Source organism: Lagenorhynchus albirostris, chromosome 13, assembly GCF_949774975.1.
Source record: "Lagenorhynchus albirostris chromosome 13, mLagAlb1.1, whole genome shotgun sequence".
Lineage (NCBI taxonomy): Eukaryota > Metazoa > Chordata > Mammalia > Artiodactyla > Delphinidae > Lagenorhynchus > Lagenorhynchus albirostris.
This window is the reverse complement of record NC_083107.1, coordinates 44,552,010-44,574,321: the sequence shown is the minus strand read 5'-3', so window position 1 is coordinate 44,574,321 and position 22,312 is coordinate 44,552,010. Positions and strand designations below refer to the sequence as shown.

Here is a 22,312-nt window from a genome sequence, read left to right as displayed (position 1 = left end):
GAAGCCATGGCTACCAAGATGTTGCCTAGGAAACTGTCCATCACAACATCCAAGAATATCTGTACTTCTGAGCAATGAGTTTTTTATCTTATGAACTCTGTAACCTAGTGTCAAGAACTAGAGAGTTCAGTCAGAGCCAAATTTGCAGAGTATCCATAGACAAGTTTCAGATTACCATGATAAGCTTTCCCTGACTCCATATTTTTCTTCTGCTTCCACTTTTTAAAAAAAATATTCAATTAATTAATTATTTTTTAATTTTTGGCTGCGTCAGGTCTTTGTTGTGGCACATATGATCTTTTGTTGCAGCGCTCAGGCTCTTCAATGCAGCGTGCAGGCTTCTCTCTAGTTGTGGCATGCAGGTTTTTTCTCTCTCTAGTTGTTACGCACGGGCTCCAGAGCACGTGGGCTCTGTTGTTTGTGACACAAGGGCTCTCTAGTTGAGGCGTACAGGCTCAGCAGTTGTGGCACGTGGGCTTAGTTGCCCCGCGGCATGTGGGATCTTAGCTCCCCAACCAGGGTTCGAACCAGCGTCCCCTGCATTGGAAGGAGGATTCTTTACCACTGGACCACCAGGGAAGTCCCTGCTTTCACCTTTAACTTCTGTTTTACTGTTTTGTGATAATCTATATGTATAAACTGTTTTAAATCCTGTTTAGAACAAAGCAGAGGAACACTGAAATGAATAGATCAAGAGAGTTTCAAGGAGCCATTACAGGATCCTTTGTACGATCCAGATACATGTAATTCTCTGGATAGAATTGTTCATATTTGATCATTAAAGGTTCAGGATAAACTAAAGCCAAGTGCTTTTATCCACAAGAACATAATTAATTACCTAGACTTGATCTTGGTCAGTTGGGCAGGGGCTGGCAAATTTTTTGATTAAGAAGTCTATTGCTATGTGCAGTTAAACTGATGTTTCTAAGAAGTATATATAGGCACGTGATCAAAAAATTGTTAACTGCAACCAGTCAGTAAATTTTACCTGGTATACATTTCCTTCCTAAAGCAAAAGAACTTTTGAAGACAAATCTGACTTAATGATTAAAAGATGAGCAGCAAGACTGGTTGTCTTTTTTATTTATAAGGGCAAGCTGCTGTTCCCTTAAGGAGGAAAAGGGAGAGGAAAGCAGAATTTTGAGCGAGTATAAGGCATCTCCAAGACTTGAAAAGGGCTTAAGAAAAGAATGGAGAAAATCTTTCCCTTGGGATAGATAATGGTATACCTAAAGAAGCTAGGGAGCTGAAATTATCTAGGGGCTTACAAATAGTGGCAGAGCCACAAGAAGCATCTTTTCCAAAATATTTAAAGAAATATATTGAGGGCTTCCCTGGTGGCGCGGTGGTTTAGAGTCCGCCTGCCGATGCAGGGGGCGCGGGTTCGTGCCCTGGTCTGGGAGGATCCCACGTGCCGCGGAGCGGCTGGGCCCGTGAGCCATGGCCGCTGGGCCTGCGCGTCCGGAGCCTGTGCTCCGCGGCGGGAGGGGCCACAGCAGTGAGAGGCTCGCGTACCGCAAAAAAAAAAAAAAAAAAAAAAAAAAAAAAGAAATATATTCATAAGGCAGTTTTTAATACCATGATAAGTTACTGCAGAAAGTGAGGTGAAAGCAAGACTGCCATACATGTAGAGAGGTAATCAAAGAATTGTTTTGCTGTGCTCACTTCCATTGGTATTAAAACCCTGGTCATGCTTCTGCTTACTAGAAATCCTCACCTCAAAATCCAAATATAGGAGGGGAGAGTACAGATGACCAACACACGGAAACTGAATATCCTAAAAATTGAAGAAAAAAGGGGAGCTGGGTACCATCAAGACAGCCTTGAACTACAGAAAGGAAGAGAATCACAATCCCATTTGAAACTTGGGCAACTGAGTAGATGGGCATATCTTTTCTTTCCAGCCTTACTAAAATCTAGCACTGTAATGGCTCCCATTACCTGCAGAAGAGGAACCACTGAAGAATATTCTGAGAAACCTATATAACTAAGAGGAAGAACACAAGTGTTTCCTAAGTAGTTTGCAATAAGAACAGGGTTAAAAAGTCTTCCTGGTATAGGAATAAAAGGCCTTTGTAACACTGGACAACGCAAGAGTCAAGGTGGATCAGGGTTTCTCAACCTGGGCACTAGTGACATTCGGGCCAGATAACTCTTTGCTTTGGGGGGCTGTCGTGTGCACTGTAGCATATTTAGCAGAACTTCCCTGGCCTCTATCCCCTAGATGGCAATAGCACCCCTACCAATTGTGACAACCAAAATATCCCCTGTGGGGGGGCAAAATCACCCCTGTTGAAACCTCCACTATGGATGAAACAAATAACAAAGAGCTGCCAGGGATAACTCACTTTCTTGGTAAACAGCACTCCCAAACCACCTCACATCCTGAACCAGGAAACAGAAGGAACACCAGGATTTGTAGGAAAAATGATAAATTCAAATTTGGATATGTCAGAATGTGGGACACCAAGTGGAGATGTCCAAAAGTCAGTTGGATATATGGGACTGGAACCAAGAAAAGAGGCCTTGGCAAGAGAAATAGACCAGAAAAGCATTAGCTACATTAACACCTTTGAAAAAGGCTTTTGTCAGCCAAAATAAAATCCTCTTAAGAGATGATGATTATCCTCCTACACAAGCTCTACCTAGTGCCTAATTAAACAAGAAGCCCTTGATGGATTTAGTCTACTGCAGGATAATGTACTCATGCACAATTCTTACCTTCATCTGGACAAACTTGCCATATGTTAGAGTCTTTAAGGTAAACTCTCACATATCTTTACTAATTGATAGGTTGCAATAATCTTCCCATTTGGCATATTCTCCTTCTTTCTGACTTTTTGTTCCCAAATCCATTGCCCCATATTCTATCAATTAAGAAATAGATACTTCCTGCCACTGCACATACATAATTAGCAAAAGCAGATGCAATTCTCACATGCATGTGAGTTTTCTAACATTATCATTAAAGAAATTCTGTTCTGGAAGGCTCAGAGACTTCCAGATTATACTTCTTCTTCAACAAGAAACCTCACTGACAGTTTGAATACACCTCAGTTCAAGAGCATATTTTCCTGAATGTCTTTTTTTGATTGAGAATATTTACTTAAATGTAATCTTCCAAGAAATTAGAAGACATTTCTACATATGTGTAAGTTCACTTGTTAAAAACCTATTCAATATGTTTTACGAAGAGTCACATTTCATGTAAAAATAGCAGTGAAGAAATAATTTTCCCAACTTAAGACATAATCTGGTTAACAAAATAGATTAAAATAAATCTGAATAAGTAAACAGAAACTGCATATATTAAGTAAATAGAAACTGTGCATATATTAAGTTTAGTTTAATCTGGTTTCCTTGTGTAAAATCTTCTACTGTACCCTCTTTATTTTTTCTAACTAGCTTAAAAACTTTTCTTTAAAGCGAGGGTAAACTGATAATTTAAAATAGTAATTTAAAATATCAATCAATTCACAGAATTTCCACCCAGCTCACCTCCACAGTTATATCTTACCAACACACTGGCATACATTCAGTAAGAAAAGATAATGATAAAGAATGGTGATACTTCCTTTTAGAGATGATAAATACTATAGAGAACACAAATCAACACACACTCCAAAGAGGAAAATTCATTTAGCATTTTTCTAACCACAAATTAAATATTCACTAACAAGATTTTTAGGACTCAATTTTGTTTGCGTAACCCTTACTAAAAAATAAAAGGATATCATTAATATATCAGTAAACACCTGCTATTCTTTACACGCTCCTTAGGGCTAAACTTATAAATCAAGATATGATTTGTGTTGAAGGAAATTACTATGACCTCCCTTACAGTCCCATCCTTTCCCCACATAAAGAAAATGCAGGGGACTTCCCTGGTGGCGCAGTGGTTAAGAATCCGCCTTCCAATGCAGGGGACACGCATTCGAGCCCTGGTCTGGGAAGGTCCCACATGCCGCAGAGCAACTAAGCCCGTGTGCCACAACTATTGAGCCCGCGTGCCACAACTACTGAAGCCTGAGCGCCTAGAGCCCATGCTCTGCAACAAGAGAAGCCACCATGATGAGAAGCCCACACACTACAGTGAAGAGTAGCCCCTGGGCTTCCCTGATGGCGCAGTGGTTGAGAGTCCGCCTGCCGATGCAGGGGACACGGGTCTGTGCCCTGGTCCGGGATGATCCCACATGCCGCGGAGCGGCTGGGCCCGTGAACCATGGCCGCTGCGCCTGCGCGTCCAGAGCCTGCGCGTTCGGAGCCTGTGCTCCGCAACGCGAGAGGCCACAGCAGTGAGAGGCCCGCGTACTGCAAAAAAAAAAAAAAGAGTAGCCCCTGCTCACCGCAACTACAGAAAGCCTGTGTGTAGCAACGAAGACCCAACGCAGCCAAAAATAAATAGATTTTTAAAAAAAGAAAATGCAAATGACGCCCAATTTAATATATGTTCTCCAATGACTCTTATCACTTAAAATTACAACATAGCTAAGTAAGGAAGAAAAGAAAAGGTAGTGAAGTGTATTTGAAAATTGTGCTTTCTTTTTTTTTTTGCGGTACGCAGGCCTCTCACTGCTGTGGCCTCTCCCGTTGCGGAGCAACAGGCTCCGGACACGCAGGCCCTGCGGCCATGGCTCACGGGCACAGCCGCTCCGCGGCATGTGGGATCTTCCCAGACCGGGGCACGAACCCGTGTCCCCTGCATCGGCAGGCGGACTCTCAACCACTGCGCCACCAGGGAAGCCCGAACATTGTGCTTTCTTACCAATATGTTGCTGTAGAGTCCAAGAGGAGTTTGAGGCACGAGCAGAGAGCATCTTTTCAACAGCTGGAGGAAGCCTCCTCCAATTAGTAAACTCCAAAGTGAAGATAAGGATGTCATCGCTGATTGAGTCAATCCTATATTGGCAAGATATTAACACAAAATTAGACGCAAAATACACCAAGGTTCACCCTGAAAACAAACACCACATAACCTATTCTTACAACATCTTGATATGGAAGGCAGACAAAGAACTGCAGCATAGAAAATATTCATGAAACTAGAGGCAAGTTCAGTGGACATGAAAAATCAGCTATAGTTGCTACAGGAAACTCAAGTGACTGTGCATGTTGTTGTCCAATGGATGACAAAAGGAGTTTCTACTCTTACAGAGGGTAGGAATTTTCCTTCCCATTCCCCAGCAGCAGTGGTAAGAAAAGACAGATTCAGTGTCACTGTCATTAGTGGATTTGCCATTATTTCCTCCCAAATGGACCATCTTGCCAAATCTAGATTGGTCATCCTCACAGACTCATAATTTAACAGTTCTGAAAGGATAAAGCCCAAACACCCAAAGCTGTCCCTAAACTGAGTGCATGAGAGAGATGGCTTGTTTCTGACCAGCTCTCAGAGATGTACTACAACTGTTCTCCTATAAGAACCTTTCCCATTATATTGTAGAGACGGCTCTAAAGGACATATCAGAATAAGTTGTCTTTAAGAACTGAAAGAAGTTGTTGAAGACAAGCAGTTCTCCTTCTATTTTTTAAAAATAATGTCATATTTCCTACCAACCCACCCAAAAGAGACTTCCCAAATTTTATAAGCACTTGAATCCTAATAGAAAGAGCACTGACCCAAGAAAAGCTCTGATTTCTAACATCACCTAAGCCCTCGATCCTGGTCTCTAAAATGAGAATAACACTTAACCTACCTATTTTAGGGGACTATTCATGAAAATAATGGAGACAATATAGTAAACAGACTTTTAAAACTATAAAATGTTATATAAATATTTGATATTACTAGAACTGGTTTGAAATTTTCAGTATTACATTTTCAGTGGGCTTTATAACATTGTACACATGAAATTTAGTCAAAGCTTAAGGAGAACTCTAAATTCTAATAAGATACTTATTTTGTACTCAACTAGATACTCCCCTACCATCACATTGTTTGACGAAAAATAAAATCATTAGGGTCTCTGGTGATTACTTCAAAAACAGGAATTCTTTTCAAGGTCACTTTTTTGGAGACATTACTGAGCAAGGACAAAATAAGGGAAAAATAGAAGTAAAGAAACTGAATAATACTCTAAACCTGTCATCTCAAAGACAACTTATTTCTCGTAATTCAGGGTCAAAGTATCCTTGAAATGACTGATTAGAGAGTATGAAAATTATTTCCTAAAATCTTAATTCTCTAATATGCAAACTTATATAAGGAAGAACTTAAACTGTAGCACAAATGCCTTGGGAAACATTTTACTTCTCACAAAGCTCTCAGTGAAGTCACGATTTATCAGAAAATACTGAGAATAAGTGAAATGATAAAATATATTCAAATGCAAACAACCTCCTTCACTTTCTAGGAACCCCACACCAAAGGTTACTTGGTTCTGGTTGCTAGTTTCTTTTTTAATGGTTTCATTTTTCTACCTTAATGTGCTGTCTCACTGTGGCCAAAAACAAAGTCATTTTTGTGCAGTTATCTAAACACACACATAAGAAATAAATCTATTTACACAGCTTTAGTTAATATAATGTTGAGTTTATTTTACCAATGCTGATAATGGCACTGAAAATGTATTGTTACTGTACTACATTGACTGTTACGTTGTACAAAGCAGTTGTAAAATCATAAACCTGTGACAGTTAATCAACTAAATGCACAGATGACATTTACTTTCTATCATTCATCTACTGCATTGGGGGTGTGAGGGAAACCTAGTCTTGCATTTAAAGCTGAAAAAATATTTCAACTCTGCAGATTATATTGTGACAGGCAATTATTCAGCCAGATACATCTTTAAAGACTGTTTAAGACAACCAATACCTAGGAAAGACATTTATAATTTACATGACAAAGATTAAGCAACAGACTTATATGTTATATAAATAAGATATAACCAAAATCCACTTTAACAACATATTGACGTTTTTATGGGATAATTATTTTATAACAGCTCTTTGAATGTAAATTTGATCAAAGAAAGCAAAACATTCATCACATTCAGCGTAAACACTTGCGTTATTCATTCAATAAAAGATCAGTAAGCAAAAATTTGACCATGTTAAGCATTTTTATTGCTAAAGTGAAATTTTCCATCGTATTTTTTCTAATGAATATAAAGTGACTAAAGTTACTCCTTCAGAGTAAAATGTATGCAACTGGCATTCTCAATTCAAATAGCTGAAGTTTTACAATTTACTACAAAATAATTTGTAGTTTACGGTTTATTAACTCTTTTCTATCCTAATACATCCAATAAATATAACACAAACCCAGTGGCTTATTACCACAAAAATTCTCAAATGGGCTAGTCACATGGGGGGAAGGGAACCCTGTATAAGAACTATGGATGGGAGAGTATATTTTACAAAGCCTTTTGGGAGGATAAAGCAAATTCCCTTTCCTTCCAGCAGTCTATGTAGTTGTCTGAGGAGGAAAGGAAAAGAAGATACATTTAATTTTTTCCCTGAATAGGTTCTTCCTAATTTAGGAGTAGGAAAGAGCAAGAAAAGTTGGCCCAGATCCCCCTAGGTTAGGCAAGGGATTAAGTGAATCCCTAAAATTAAGTGATAAAAACTACCATATCCCTGGGGATACACAGGGCTAAGGCAGCATAGCACAGGGGTTACAAAGACAGACATGAGTTACACTATTAGACAGCCTGAGTCCAAACCTAAGCTCTCGCACTAACTAGCTGTGTGAGCTTGGGCAAGTATGTTAAATACTTTGTGCCTCAATTCCCTCCTCTATAAAATATGGATAATGGTATCTACTATGTTTTATATTAAATGAGCTAATAGTAAAAAATTTAAAATAGGACTTCCCTGGTGGCACAGTGGTTTAGAGTCCGCCTGCTGATGCAGGGGACACGGGTTCGTGCTCCGGTCTGGAAAGATCCCACATGACGCGGAGCAGCTGGGTCTGTGAGCCACGGCCACTGAGCCTGCGCGTCCAGAGCCTGTGCTTCGCAACGGGAGAGGCCACAACAGTGAGAGGCCCACGTACCGCAAAAAAAAAAAAGAACTTAAAATAGTACCTACTGTGTATCAGGCAATATTTTAAGTGTTGGTTAAAGAAATAAACTAGAAACCAGAATGGAGCATGAAGGCTGAAAGTAATGGGCAAGTAATATGGAGTCGAGTTAGTATCTTCAGTAGAAAAACACAAGAAGCATGGCTGAGAAGAAAGTGGGTGCCTTGGGAATAAGCACTAAGTGAAGTGACAGAGGAAAGGAAACACACTGTCAGAACTGCCCACAGCTATCTAACGTGTTGGTTGGATTTACAGTAGCATTTTGGGGAGTGAATCCTAGAACGGTGAGGGGTAACTGCTGTTAGCTGTCAGGAGCCCAGACACGACAATAAAATTCACTAAGTAAAAAGTTAAGGGTATTTAAATAGCTTTGTTAATAGCTAGATATAGCATTCATTAGTGAGCGTTTCTATCTCAGTACTGAGTGTATGTGTGTGTGTGCACATGTAAAAGGGGATTTGTTAGGACAAGTAAACATGCACAAATAACTTTTAAAAATTAGATTTCTCAATGAATTGTCAATAATTTTTAAATCTCATTCAATTATCTACAAAATACAATGGATTTTTGTAAAATTTTATTGAAATGGTACAGAGGGAATTGCAACAGTGAGTGATTTGACAGATAACTATGTATTAATCAGCTGCTGGAGACAGAAGTAAATACAATCGGGTACTCAAACCACTGGAAACTATAAACAAAAAGTAAAGTGGAGATCAGAACATGTATCTAAACTTTGCTTTACTTCTATATTCTTCAAACCACCTACCAGAAAGCAGTTTTTCCTCACAAGCCACATATCTGAAACATTTAGTATCAGAAAGGGATGATAGTCCTAAGCATAAAACCTCTGCTTAGTGAAAATTCTTGAATTCTATATTATGGCAGACATAATAAAAAGGTGAGATACTGGGATCCTGCCAAACAAAGATATGTTCTTCACTTACAGATGGAGAAGCCACCAGGCAGAAGATGGAGTCCCAGAAATGCAAACAAAATTTACAAGTAGGAACCACTAGTGTTGCCTGCATGAATACCAAAGAGGACCTCTTTTGAAAAGCAAAATTTAAATAACAAAATATCAGAGCACTCTTCTGCTGAAATCCAAAATCTCAGTATTTGTCTAAACATTATTTTGGTAAATGGTAATTTTTGAAGCACAAAAAAGAAATCTTCTAGATGTTTCATTGAAATTTCATAAAATACATTTAATTTTTATGCTCTTTATATTCCTAGAGACTTTTATTCTATTTCCTCATTTGACTCGAATTATCAGGCCAAAAGAGTTCTCTCACCGCTACAATTACCTTCTTGGTCCATCTAGACACATAACTCTTGAAAAGGTTGGTAAAACAGTTTTTATCCTTTTGTCCTAGAAAATTTCTGACTCAACTTTCATATAATCACTCATAGGGGATGCCCTTCTGAGAAACCACTTGAGGTAAAGAGTTATTTACTCAGCTACTTCAGAAATCAGTATTTATTGAGGGAGACTAAGTTCAAGTAGACAAGTTGCTATAGGATAGGAGTATTCAATCTACTTGACTAAGGGATGCTAGAAATCTCCAAAGCAGCTACAACCATTCTGTCACAGACATTTTAAGAGCAGCGTGAGGGATGGCCTAAGTAGAAGAAATAACCCTCTCAGGAGGGTTCACTGGCACCCATTCCTTTCTACTCCCTTCCAGCCACCTCTGACTTTTTTCCAGGACTCTATCCTTACACTCAATCTCACCATTAGCAGCCCCCCCAATTCCTTCACCCCAACCCAAACATCACAGTCAAAACACACACAATAACAACCTCCTCCCAACATAGGGATCTCAAGAAATTGGGGGAAATTAAAGGTAGTACACTCACGCAAAAAGAGTAAAGTCCACACGGTAGGATTTCTTACCAAGTACTGCAGAGGAGATTCAGTGGGTCAAATCCAGCAAGCAGCAGAGATGGCAACCATTCTTTATATTTTGTCTGTGCTTTAACTGCATGACTTATAAATTCAGATATGTGGCTCCATGATGTCAATGGGCAACATTTCTTCAAAAAGTAGCGAAATACTGAAAACCTCTCATACTTCAGGCAGTATGCCAAATGAAGTTCATTTAGCTGAGCTCCATATTTCAAAAGAATATTCACAATTCCAAAGAAGTCACAGCTCCACCACAAAAAAGAAAGAAAGGAAGGAAGGAAGGAAGGGAGGGAGGGAGGGAGGAAGGAAGGAAAGAGGAAGGGAGGGAGGAAGGAAAAAGAAGGGAAGGGAAGAGAAGAGAAGTTAGATTTTCACATTAAAAAAATAATTCTTACAAAGTTAACAGTAGTTACAACTGGAAAATAAGAATAGCAAATGGGATAGTGGATGATTTTTACATGTCTAGTGGATTGAGACTAGTGGACCAGAGGAAAGGGAGGGTTTTACTTTTTAATTTACACCATTCTGCATGGTTTTTAGTTTCCAACTATGAACAAGTCGTGTCCTTAGAATTTAAAACATTTATCTTAAATAAGTTAAGTTTTAAAATTATCATTGACAAGTAGAAAACTCTTTTCAAATTGTGATTTTTTTGCACAATTAAGTATCCAAAATACTTGCTAAACAAAGTTAATAAAACAATGTGACTGGTCCCTAAAGACAGATGATTCAGTCTAGGAATCTCCAAGATACCACTTCTTCAACAATAGCTTAGTCAATTTCCCTCTTACTTTTAAATTTCTAATGGTAAAAAGCAATCATATAGAAAAGCTTTTTTTTAATGAACAAAAATTTAACTTACAGCTTTAGATTTTTTAATTAATCTTCTTTATAAAGTGTTTTACAGAATAAATGTGTTATCATTTTATACCTATTGAATTGGTTACTTTAAAAAAGAAAACATTATCATCCAATACTGCTAAGTTGTGGTTAAAATGATTGAAAATAAGTGTAACCCTTTTATGAGAGAGCTAATTGGCAAAATGCATCAAAAGAGGGCTTCCCTGGTGGCGCAGTGGTTGAGAGTCCACCTGCCGATACAGGGGACACGCGTTCGTGCCCCGGTCCGGGAAGATCCCACATGCCGCGGAGCGGCTGGGCCAGTGAGCCATGGCCCAGCATCCGGAGCCTGTGCTCCGCAATGGGAGAGGCCACAACAGTGAGAGGCCCGCGTATCGCCAAAAAAAAAAAAAAAAAAAAAAAAAAAAAAAAAGCATCAAAAGAGGTTTCATAGCAAAGTTATAAGGAGCACACAGACTGGAGCCAGAGTGCTCAGCCACTTACTAGCTGTGTGACTCTGAGCAAGTTATTTAAACTTTCTGGCACACAGAACTAGCATTATGTAAGTATTTGTAAAATAAAATGATATGTAAAGTAAAATACCACACAAATTAAAATACAATATAATGAACATAAATCCTGGGAATTTATCCAAGAGACAAAATAAAAAAGAAATTATATCCTATTTGCACAAATATATTAACCATAGTATTGTCTATAATTTTTTAAAAACAAATTTTTAAAAAACAGAAATTACCTAAATGTTTAACAGAGGAGCAGTAAGTGCAAAATATGACAGTCATCAAAAACTACAATTCTGATGGTTGTGTGACCACATTTTAAAAACTGTTTATGATATAATTTTAACTGTAACAAAGCTCAATAAACATGTATGTTCATTACACACACAACTATGAAAGAAAATATGCAAGAATAAAATTAGTCTCCCTCTGAAACTGGCATTAATGCTATTTTAAATAACTAGAAATAAAAAAGAAATATTTCATTAGTCATAGTATTATAGAACTCTACATAATGAAGTCATAAAAATAAGAGAAAATGAACATAAAACATTTAAACCATTGTCATATGAGACCTCCTACTTCTGAGAACTTATGTATAGAACCTGAAATCAAGGTTTTAAGGCAGTTAAAACACTATATACATAAGTAAAATGTCACCTACTCCATGTAAATTTTTGTAAATCTATTTCATTTGTTCTCCAATTTGTGCTCTTTTCTTCAGTTAAAAGATTAAACGGTAATTCTCTTTATTATTAATAATATGCATAGCAATTAGAAAAGAAAAATCTATAATTCTTAAATTTCTTTATAAAAAGTAGTAAATTCATTGTCTGTCTACCATATATTGCTATTTGTTCCAGGAAACTCCCATCATTCATATCAGTGTTCTTGAAAAGAACCCTGTATGCATGTATTTTTTCTTCTGGCTCCTTTCAGATACAGGAAAGCTGAAAGCATTTGTTGCCAACAGTCCTGCACTACAAGAAATGCTAAAGGATATATTGATACTTCTGACCGATGGTTCTAAACAGTTATAACCAATATAATTGGTTTATTTCAACTACTTCGACCTCATTTAACTAGCTTCTCGTCATTACTACAGTTATTACTTGCTGATTCCACTACAGAAGAATCAACACATGATATGGACTGTTGAACACATTCCAGTAAACATGTAGGTAAACAGTGGGAAAAGCTCAAGACATTGCCTCATTACAAATGTGATACATAATTCTCAAGAAGACTTAATTTTCAAGGCATCTGTGTTTACATGTACAATTCAGGGACTGGCTAAACTCTTCCCTCAAGCAATTTGAAACCATCAATGGCCTAACCATAAATACTTTAGCTCTTAAAGAGCAGTTTTTCTGCTATAGAATACAAAGGTAAACGGGAGCCCTAAATGCACCCTGTTAGATTAAGTGCTACAGATAGCTAGAGAGCCTTTTTTCTGTTTAGAATAAAACTACAAAACCAAGAGGCTTTCTTATTCAAGTTTCGAATATAGCAACGAGACGTGGCTCATGTTAAGAAAATTTTAAGGACAAGGCCACAGATAAACCAACCATCCATCTCTAAATGTGAGAGGAACATGTGCACATAATTCCCTATAATAACAAACTTTACTGAGTATGTATTCTGTACCAGAATAAATGGTATGTTAAATGTGTTACACCGAAGATTTGCCTTAATCTTCACAATCACCCTAAAAAGTAAGTTTTATTATCATCTCCACTCTAGATGTAAAAACTGGAGCTTAGTCAAGCTAGTAATTGGTAGAATTGGGATAATAATATCAAACCAAAATCTAACAGTGAATATGATAGATACAGCAAATATCTGAAATATCTCTCCTACATTATAAAAACCAAACACTTCATGAAACAGTCAAATTGAGAATTATTTTAAGGCCAGAACTATGTTTCCCAAAGTATGTTCCATGGACACTAGTCCCTGAAAAATGATATATGAGAAAAAGCCTCCATAATGAAAATATTTGAGAAACACTTTATAATATACACTAGTCCATGAAAGGACAAATACAGGATGAACTTAAATTTTCAACTTATATGGTCAAGTGTTTTTCTTCAACCTCCAGACACCTTTCAGAAGAAGTACCCTTAGAATTAAAGCAATGGATCCAATAGTTAATCTGAAAACAGCCTAATAAAGAGAGTATAAAATGCCCCAAAAGTCTGTAAACACAGGAACAATAGTGTATTTATTGTAAAGTTCATCCCATGTTTCCAAATTTTTCAAACTTTTGTAGATTCATTCCCCCTTAGGAATTCATAAAACACAACACCATAAGAAAAATTGTTAGAAGCCCTCCAGGAAAGAAATCTAATTACCATTGCTTAACCCTGTGTTTCCCAAACTTAATTAACTAAGGAACCCTTTTAATCCTGTGTATTATCTATTAACAACGTATAGAATGAGTACTCTATAAAACACACTTTGGAAAACCCCACTCTAAATTTCTTCCAATTATCACATTGCCTTGTGTTAGAAAGGACAAGAGCATACTCCTAAAAGGCTTATGAAACTGCCTACTGCTACACTATAAACCCTTTTCCAACAAAACTACCATTTATATGGTGAATAATAAAAAAATAAACTGGAGGATCATAAAACTTTCTCAGCATACCCTGAGCTTCTGCAAAGGATATTAAGAACGTCTCAGATACATGTACAAGCTCCAGAAACTCAAGCAACTTCGGTGCTCTATGATGACCTTGATTATTATATGTCATTGAGCAAGAAGAGTAGACCCTAAGGCTTAGATAAAACTTTGGTTAAAATGTAAACTACATGGACATATGCATGTGTTTCTCTTAACACTTAATACAAATTCTCTTTCAAGCCCTGATGGAGAATCGGAAAAACTCATCAAGTCCTAGAGTAGTCCCTCCCATTTAACATAAATATCAAGAACAAATTGTGACACATTAAGAGATTCCACATTATATAACAGTGAAAATCATAAGACACGGAGAAAGAGGAGAAGTTTAAAAACTAAAAATGCGATGTCTAGACCTTATCTGGAGGCATGTACACTTTCCATCATACTGCTCTTTGAAGTTCAAAAATGTGCACAGAAACAGGCCCAGATAAAAAAACACCTTAAAAGGAAATTCAACATGCTAACAAGGTTTCTTTTAAACATATAGAAATGGGCAAATATCTTGAGACTTTTAGTTTCAATTACCCAACAAAATATCCAACTAACTTAACAGCTGAATCATCAAAAGGCCATATAATAAGTTTTACTGAATGACTTTCAGCCGTCAGCTGAAAATAAAATAAAAACATTAGGTTGTGTCAGATGTATCCATGTGTGATATGATGACAAGAATGGACACAATTATTTTTACAAAACTAATGGGATAACAATGATGAGTATCAATTAGAAAGACAGACAAAATCAGGTCAGTTAAGCCAGGATCTCTTTCTACATTCATATAGAAAAGGCATTAATATTTATTCAAATTGTCCTGAAATTCTCAACTTCCCTCCTCTTCCACCCATTCCAGTTAAAGGAGTCTTTTTCTTCCATTTTCTCATTTGAGTTGAATTACTCAGCTATGCCCTTGAAAGACTGGCTTCATGTCACTAAAGCTGTTAACTTGTTAGCCCCAAAGGACAAAGAATGCTTTTGTATGATGGTGGAGGAGACAAGACATCTTTCTATCATGCTTTGGAGTGTGAGAAGAGCTAAGGGTCACTGCTTCAAATGGAAGCTTATCCTCTCCAAGGGATACCCAGTAAAAATGTTTCAGAATGCTCATCCTGAGCTAAAAAGTTAAATCAGCTGAATAAAATAATAAAGAAGGGAAAACTTAAAACCCAGAGCCATTATTTATATTTATTATTTTCATCACCTTTTGATATTAATTATACTATTTGTAAAAGCAGATATGTTTACTAGAACATAACAGGCCAACAGTGCAAGGAGGGTCACAAGTATTAAATTTCTAGATCTCTGAGAAATACCAGAAAATATACAAATTAAGAAAACAAAAGTTTTTGACTCATTAATACCTGGAGTCAGTTAAGTGCTGATTAAATCTTTCTACAACAATCTTACGCCAAACTAACATTATTGTAACAACACACCATTGCTATAAAAATGAAATTTCAAAACTTATACCACTAAACTTATCTCATTGTCTATTACCAACTCTAAAAATCTGAATATCTAATAATTAATTTTGGAAAATGGAGTCTTCCAAGTTCCCTGGTATCATTACTGTGACTAAAACGCAAATTCTTATTCATAATTGGTAAACGTAATATAGGAAATTCAAACATCGTTTGTTAAGGAGAAACAGCACAAAAAAGTTACTTTTAAATGAAAATTTTAGTCCACGGTCCTTTTTTTTAAAATAGTAATTGTAATTAATTTAATTAATTTTAGGTATGCAACCATAGAGAATCCAAATTTTCAGATGCATACTTAATGAAAGAAATTAAAAATTAATGAATTTTTCAACTTCGATATTTTTCCGCAGACACTGGCTATATTACCCTCTGATATACTAAAACAAAACCTACTGGGAGAATGACAGTTTTCTTGCTTGATCAGCTTTACACCGAGTCCCAAAATAATCAAATGATTTTCACATTACATGTACAGTGATGACATGCAAACTAAGAGCCAGACGTTAGCTTAATAATATAGAGACTAAAAATTTAATTGATGCTCTTTTTTAGATAAATGGAGGATGGCAAAATGACTTTCTTCTCCAGAAATGAAGAGAATTAACCTTGATATTTTCCTGTGTGCCAAAAATTGTGCAATGTACTATATTTTTATACACATTAAATGTGAGCATATGTGATTATGATGCTACCATTGCTTAGATTTATTCCTTTGGGAAATGTTTCCCTGTCAATTAAATTCCCCACAGAGTAGGTAATAACAGCAAAGATATATCAAAATTAAGTCTACTGCCATGGGCCCAGGCAAACAAAAAGTCAACTGGAAAGACTAGGAGAATGTACCCTCATAAAACAGATATTCTGACATTTTGACTTTTTTCCTTTAGACTAACAAATAGTATTTTCCAGTGACTTTTCTTACTGAAAACCTACCTTACTAATTAAAAATACATTTGGTCCAATTACAAGTTCCCACATGAAAGAAAATATCTGACAAGCCCTTTTAAAGCCACCAAAACAGATTTTAGTTATGCTCTACAGGGCCATTTTACAGAGCAAAATTGCCAAGAGTAGCAAAAAACAAAGTTTGTTACCTCATGTCTGTGACGAAAGACCACCATACGCCACACTGTTGCTTCTTTACTTTTAGTTTTCAGCAGTTTGATTATTGGTGAGCATGCTTTTCTTTGGGTTTATCCTATTTTGGTTTGCTGAGCTTCTTAAATCTATAAAACTTACATCTTTATCCAATGTTGGGAAGTTTTCGTCCATTATCAGTTCACAACCTCTTTCTCTTCCCTTCTGGACCCTAATGACATGAATGTCAACCCCAGTCATACTGTCTCTCAGGTCCCTGAGGCTCTGTTCCTTTTTGTCCCCCAAGTCGTCATCTTCTCTGTTCTTCTGTCTGGATAATTTATATTGGTCTATCTTCAAGTTGACTCTTTCCTGTCAATTCCATTCTGCTATGGAGCTCATATAGTTAATTTTTCATTTCAGATTTTATATTTCTCAGTTTTAAAAAGTCCATTTGGCTCCAGTTTTTATTTCTCAGCTGAAAATATCTACCTTTCCATTTATTTCAAGTGTTTTTACTTCATTAAGCACCATTATAATAGCTGTTTTCAATTATTTAATATTTCCAACATCTAGATCATCTCAGGGTTGACACCTGTTAATTGTCTTTTCCCTCTAAAACTGGTCATATTTTCTGGTTCTTCATATGTCAAGTCATTTTAGACTGTATCCTGGACATTATGAACAGTAATGCTGTGTGTAAACTCTAGGCCTGGGTCCTGTTATAATCTTTTGAATATAATACTGATTGTGTTTGTTTATTTTAGCAGGCATATAACCTAGTTAGGTTTAGACTACAATTTCTTTTTCACCTCTACAGACTGCTGGTTCAGTTCTCAAGCCTTTGCTATGCTGCTTTGCGTCTGGCCCCATGAAATGTACCATTCAGGGGCCTGAGACTTGGGTGATAGTTCAAATCTTCTTTTCAATGTCTGTCCTGTGCATTCAAAGCTTGGATGGGCTCTGGACATATGCAGGTTTGTACACAGAATTAAGAGAACCCCTTCTCCAGCTCTCTCTTCTCCAGGACTCCCCTCATACGCTCTGTTCCACAGGGTTCTATTTACCTGATTTCTCAGGCCAGAAAAACATTAATTTTAAGGTGTTTCGGGGTTAACAGGGGTACTGCTATTGTTTAATATGTTTAATTTAAATTACACTTATAAGATGATGAGGCATGAGCTTAGGTGCTGTGATCAGGACCAAAAATATTCCTCCAAAAGTAAGATGAACACTAAAACAGATCATTGTTATATTGGACACATAGACATACAACTATACAAAACTATACAAAACCATTACATTCTGATCAAATAAAAAAATGTTCAGGGGCTTCCCTGGTGGCGCAGTGGTTAAGAATCTGCCTGGCAATGCAGGGGACACAGGTTCGATCCCTGGTTGGGGACGATCCCACATGCTGTGGAGTAACTAAGCCCGTGCGCCACAACTACTGAGCCTGCGCTCTAGAGCCTGCGAGCCACAACTACTGAGCCCACGCGCCAAAACCATTGAAGCCTGCGCCACAACCACTGAAGCTCGCGCGCCTAAAGCCTGTGCTCCACAAGAGAAGCCATTGCAATGAGAAGCCTGCACACCTCAACGAAGAGTAGCCCCCGCTCGCCACAGCTAGAGAAAGCCCGCGCACTGCAACGGAGACCCAAGGCAACCAAAAATAAATAAAATAAATAAATTTATTAAAAAAATATTCAATTCTGATCTAATAATAAAATACAATGGAGATAGATATGTACAGAGAAAGGTAAATGAATCAACTAAAGTCATCAGTACAGCCCTAGTGAGGTAAACTAAAATAATTAGGGCTCCTCTGTTTATAAAGACAAAACCTAAGGAGGTATACCATGAAATCATGAAAGTTATGCATAGAGTGGATCCCAGATATTCAGATTAACCAAAACCCCAGATACTCAGATTAACCAAAACCCCAAATACTCAGAGTACAGTGTATACATAGAAGCTTAAATTCAGAACAAATGAAATGAACTACTATTTTACATAGCAAGTATTACAAGATGGTAGAGACTGAAAAGCTTAGCAAATAAGTTTTTGATAAATGTTTAAATTAAGTCATAGCTAGCAATCCATAATGGTGAATTCAGGAAAGCCAATGAAATTTGAGGTAAGCTTGCAAACTCTTTTGCGTCATTAAAAAACAACAGCAACTACCTGCACAACTTAGTCCATTATTGCATGGACAGATTTTACTCAATATGGCTTTTCTTACACATAGTCTTATTCTTACCGTCTATTTAAAAACCTTAGGAGTCTTATAGACAAGTCTTGGCCAGAATCTAATCAATAATCTATCAGTAATTCTTCATTTATTCTACTCACAGCATCATGGCAGATAAGCAAAAGAAATATTTAAAAAAATTTTAGGGCTTCCCTGGTGGCACAGTGGTTGAGAGTCCGCCTGCTGATGCAGGGGACACGGATTCGTGCCCCGGTCCGGGAGGATCCCACATGCCACGGAGCGGCTAGGCCCGTGAGCCATGGCCACTGAGCCTGCGCGTCTGGAGCCTGTGCTCCGCAACGGGAGAGGCCACAACAGTGAGAGGCCCGCGTACCGCAAAAAAAAAAAAAAATTTTAAACTGAGTGTGACCTACAGAAATAAACGCTACATACCAAATACATTAAAAATGCAGGAATATCTAGAAAACTAAAGTTTTATTTTAGGTTCATAACAGGTCTTGTAAATATAAATTTCAAATGATAAATAGCCTGACACAGGGTCAATATCATACTTGACAAAGATATTTTTAACTTTTTTATCTTTTTGCCTCCCAGCTTTACTGAGGTATAACTGACAAATAACATTGTAAGATAGTTAAAGTATATAATGTGGTGATTTGACATACATATACATTGTGAAAACATGCATCACCTCAAATATTTACCTCTTTTTTTTAAGAGCATTTAAGTTGTACTCTTAGCAAATTTCAATTATATAATACAGTCACATTATAACTACAGTCACCACATTATACATTAAATCTTCAGCCCTTATTCATTGTGCAACTTAAAGTTTGTTTTAATTCTTAAATTGTTTTGAAGACCAAGGATATCAGAGAATTCCTGCATTTACTTTAATATATTGAAAGTATGCTCTAAAATTGCTATACCAAAAATATAATCCAGAGCCAAAGAAAGAAGGAAAAAAATCTGACATTATCACCTAATTTTTATTATAGTTTGACTTAACAAGGTGCATCACAGAAGGCTTTTGTTTTTGTCTGGTTTTTGTTTTTAAGTTAAAAATTTAGCTCTAAGACATACTGCTTCACAAAAGAAAGTCATTTGGAAATACATCTCCAGATAGCAAAAAAGAATAAAAATACAGCAAATATACATACTCCTTTTGGAAAGCCATACACATGGGAGAACTGAATCCGAAGACGAGGCACATCTGGGCATCTGGGCGGTAGCCAGACTGGAGCAACATTTCTAGGCACTCTTCATGCCCTCCAAACACTGCTGAGTACACAGGACTCACTTTGTTTGGCCCAGTGTCACAGACCCGGTTAGTAAGTGGTATTAACAAGTCCAAGATTCTGCAAATACACAAATTCAGGGGTATATAATGCTTTTATATGTACATAAGTGCAGACATTTCTACAGCACATATTTTGAGTCACCCACTGATTGATTTTAAAAAGTCTTTCTGTCTTCAGTGTACTTTCTATCTACAGAAAATTATTACAAGCTACATACTCTGAAATGTTACACTCATTATTGTTGCTTAATAGAAAGATCCTTAAAGGTATCTGAAGCAGAGCTAAATAACATTCCCATAAAAGTAAACAGATAACACACAGTCCTTTATTTTTCACGAATTATTTACCTTCCCACCAACAACCACCTTCCTCCCCAAAATTCAAATTTTGTATTAGATATTTTAGGATCTAATAAATTTTTTAAAACTTCATTATACTAAATATAAACTTGTTATCAAGAAAACAAGTTATTTTCCTTCATAGAGTAGCAACCAAAGTTTTATTTTTCTAATCAGTAAGAATTTTTTAAGATGGTGAGTGACATGAAATGAATAGTATTGTCATCAGGAAGAAGTCAGAAATTCTGCTAAAATATTGTATTCTCAGAAAAGAAGATGAGCTCTTTAAATATTAAGGCAGATTTATTTAAAAATTAAGAATAAATTAAGAATTGATAACATTCTTTCTCTTTGCTACTTTTCCTTAGGTAAGGTAGGACCAAGATAATATTTAAGGAGAACTTATATTTCACCATGAAGGAAATCATCAGTGACAAACAGAATTCTCAAAATTGAGAACAAATGAGGACAAATTCTCAAGAGGGTTTTGGTATCAATTTAAAGCTCAGAGTATAATTGTACCTAAGATTTATGATTAAATAAACAATCAACAGTTAAGAAAAACATCAAATTTTTAAGCCTAAGTACTTTGTTAAAATAAAGAATCTGTTTAGTGTCTCTCATATGTAATAAATGTGCTAAATTTTTTTAAATGAGTTGGAAAAATTATACTCTTCAACAGGGCACAAACATGATTACAAATATCTTTAAGGAAATAGTAAAATACCATGCCACCTAGTGGCATAATAACCCAATTACAGCATCTGTTTTCCTACTATGTATACATACTAAAGACAAGACCATTTCACTATTACTTTTTAAATTAAATAATACTAACAAGAGCTATAAAATTATTATTGTAGTAGTATAACTCTAAAAACTTTAAATATATATTTAAAAAAACTGTACCAATCTATGTTAAGACAGGCTGCCATATTCTCACAGGTATAACCAGGTTTAATAATTTCTGAGATTCCTGGAACCCCCAATTTCAGGGAGTTCCAACTTTCGTTAAGTCTCTCTCTCTTCAGACAATACCAAAAATTTCATTGGAATTTCTGGCTAAGGAAGAAGAGTAATAGAAGCAGGGGAAAGTACCAAGTTGAATTTGAAATAAGACAAAGAGAAGTCCAGTCAAAGGGTTCAAGATGTGGAGGACTACCCAGTCCACACAAAAGAGATCACAAACTCAAAACATTCCTGGGGCCAAGGAGGTAACAAAAATAAGTTGAATAAAGCCATCAGATCAATACCTAAAGATGCCTGGGACAAAACTGGAAAGGAGTGGGAGAGTACAGCCACAGCTTAAGAAGTCAGAGAGAAGACTTACCCTGAGAAAGCCCCTGGGGCCACTCTGCCTCACACTAGGAAAGGGCAAGACTACGAGTTGCTGGGATTGCAAGGGGGACAAATGTGGGGGGTGGATCTAGTCACCCAGCGGATCAGTAGGGAAGGGAATACCAAGGGTTATGCCTGGAGGTAAAGGGTCTGGCCCAGAAGATCTATTTCTATTACCTTTGAATTATGAGACCATTTTTATTTTCCATTTTTAACACTTACTTTGTATGGCCCATTTGTGCGGCTGCATGAATAGGTAACTGCCAATTGTCCTCATTACAGTAAAGATCAGGATCGGCCCCACTGGAAAGCAAAAGCTCCACACATTCTGTGTGGCCCTCTTGAGCAGCAATGAACAAGGGAGTAGCTTTGTCCAAGGCTTGACAATTGACATTTGCACCTAAAATAAACATTTAACATATAACCCTCCTTAATGCAAAAAATAATAATAATAATTAAAAAAAATTTCAAAGCAGTTGCCTTAGAAGGGTTTCACAGTACAATAGCTTTTCTTCCTTAGTGGATACTGTTGTTAAAACATATTAATTTTTATAACTTATTGGTAATCATTTACATTGTTTTTACT

The 22,312-nt window shown here is 36.7% G+C and overlaps 1 protein-coding gene across 3 annotated transcripts in view; it reads right to left on the bottom strand.

Moving 5' to 3' along the window:
* The window catches only part of ASB3 (ankyrin repeat and SOCS box containing 3), a 95,288-nt gene that overhangs the window by 12,916 nt on the left and 60,060 nt on the right, over positions 1-22,312 (bottom strand). For all 3 annotated transcript variants that reach the window (XM_060169965.1, XM_060169966.1, XM_060169964.1), the window contains 4 exons: positions 21,949-22,126; positions 19,910-20,107; positions 9,924-10,181; positions 4,766-4,899 (listed from right to left, as the gene is read on the bottom strand). In XM_060169965.1, coding sequence (XP_060025948.1) covers positions 4,766-4,899; positions 9,924-10,181; positions 19,910-20,107; positions 21,949-22,126 — 768 coding nt within the window. The remainder of the gene's footprint in view (positions 1-4,765; positions 4,900-9,923; positions 10,182-19,909; positions 20,108-21,948; positions 22,127-22,312) is intronic.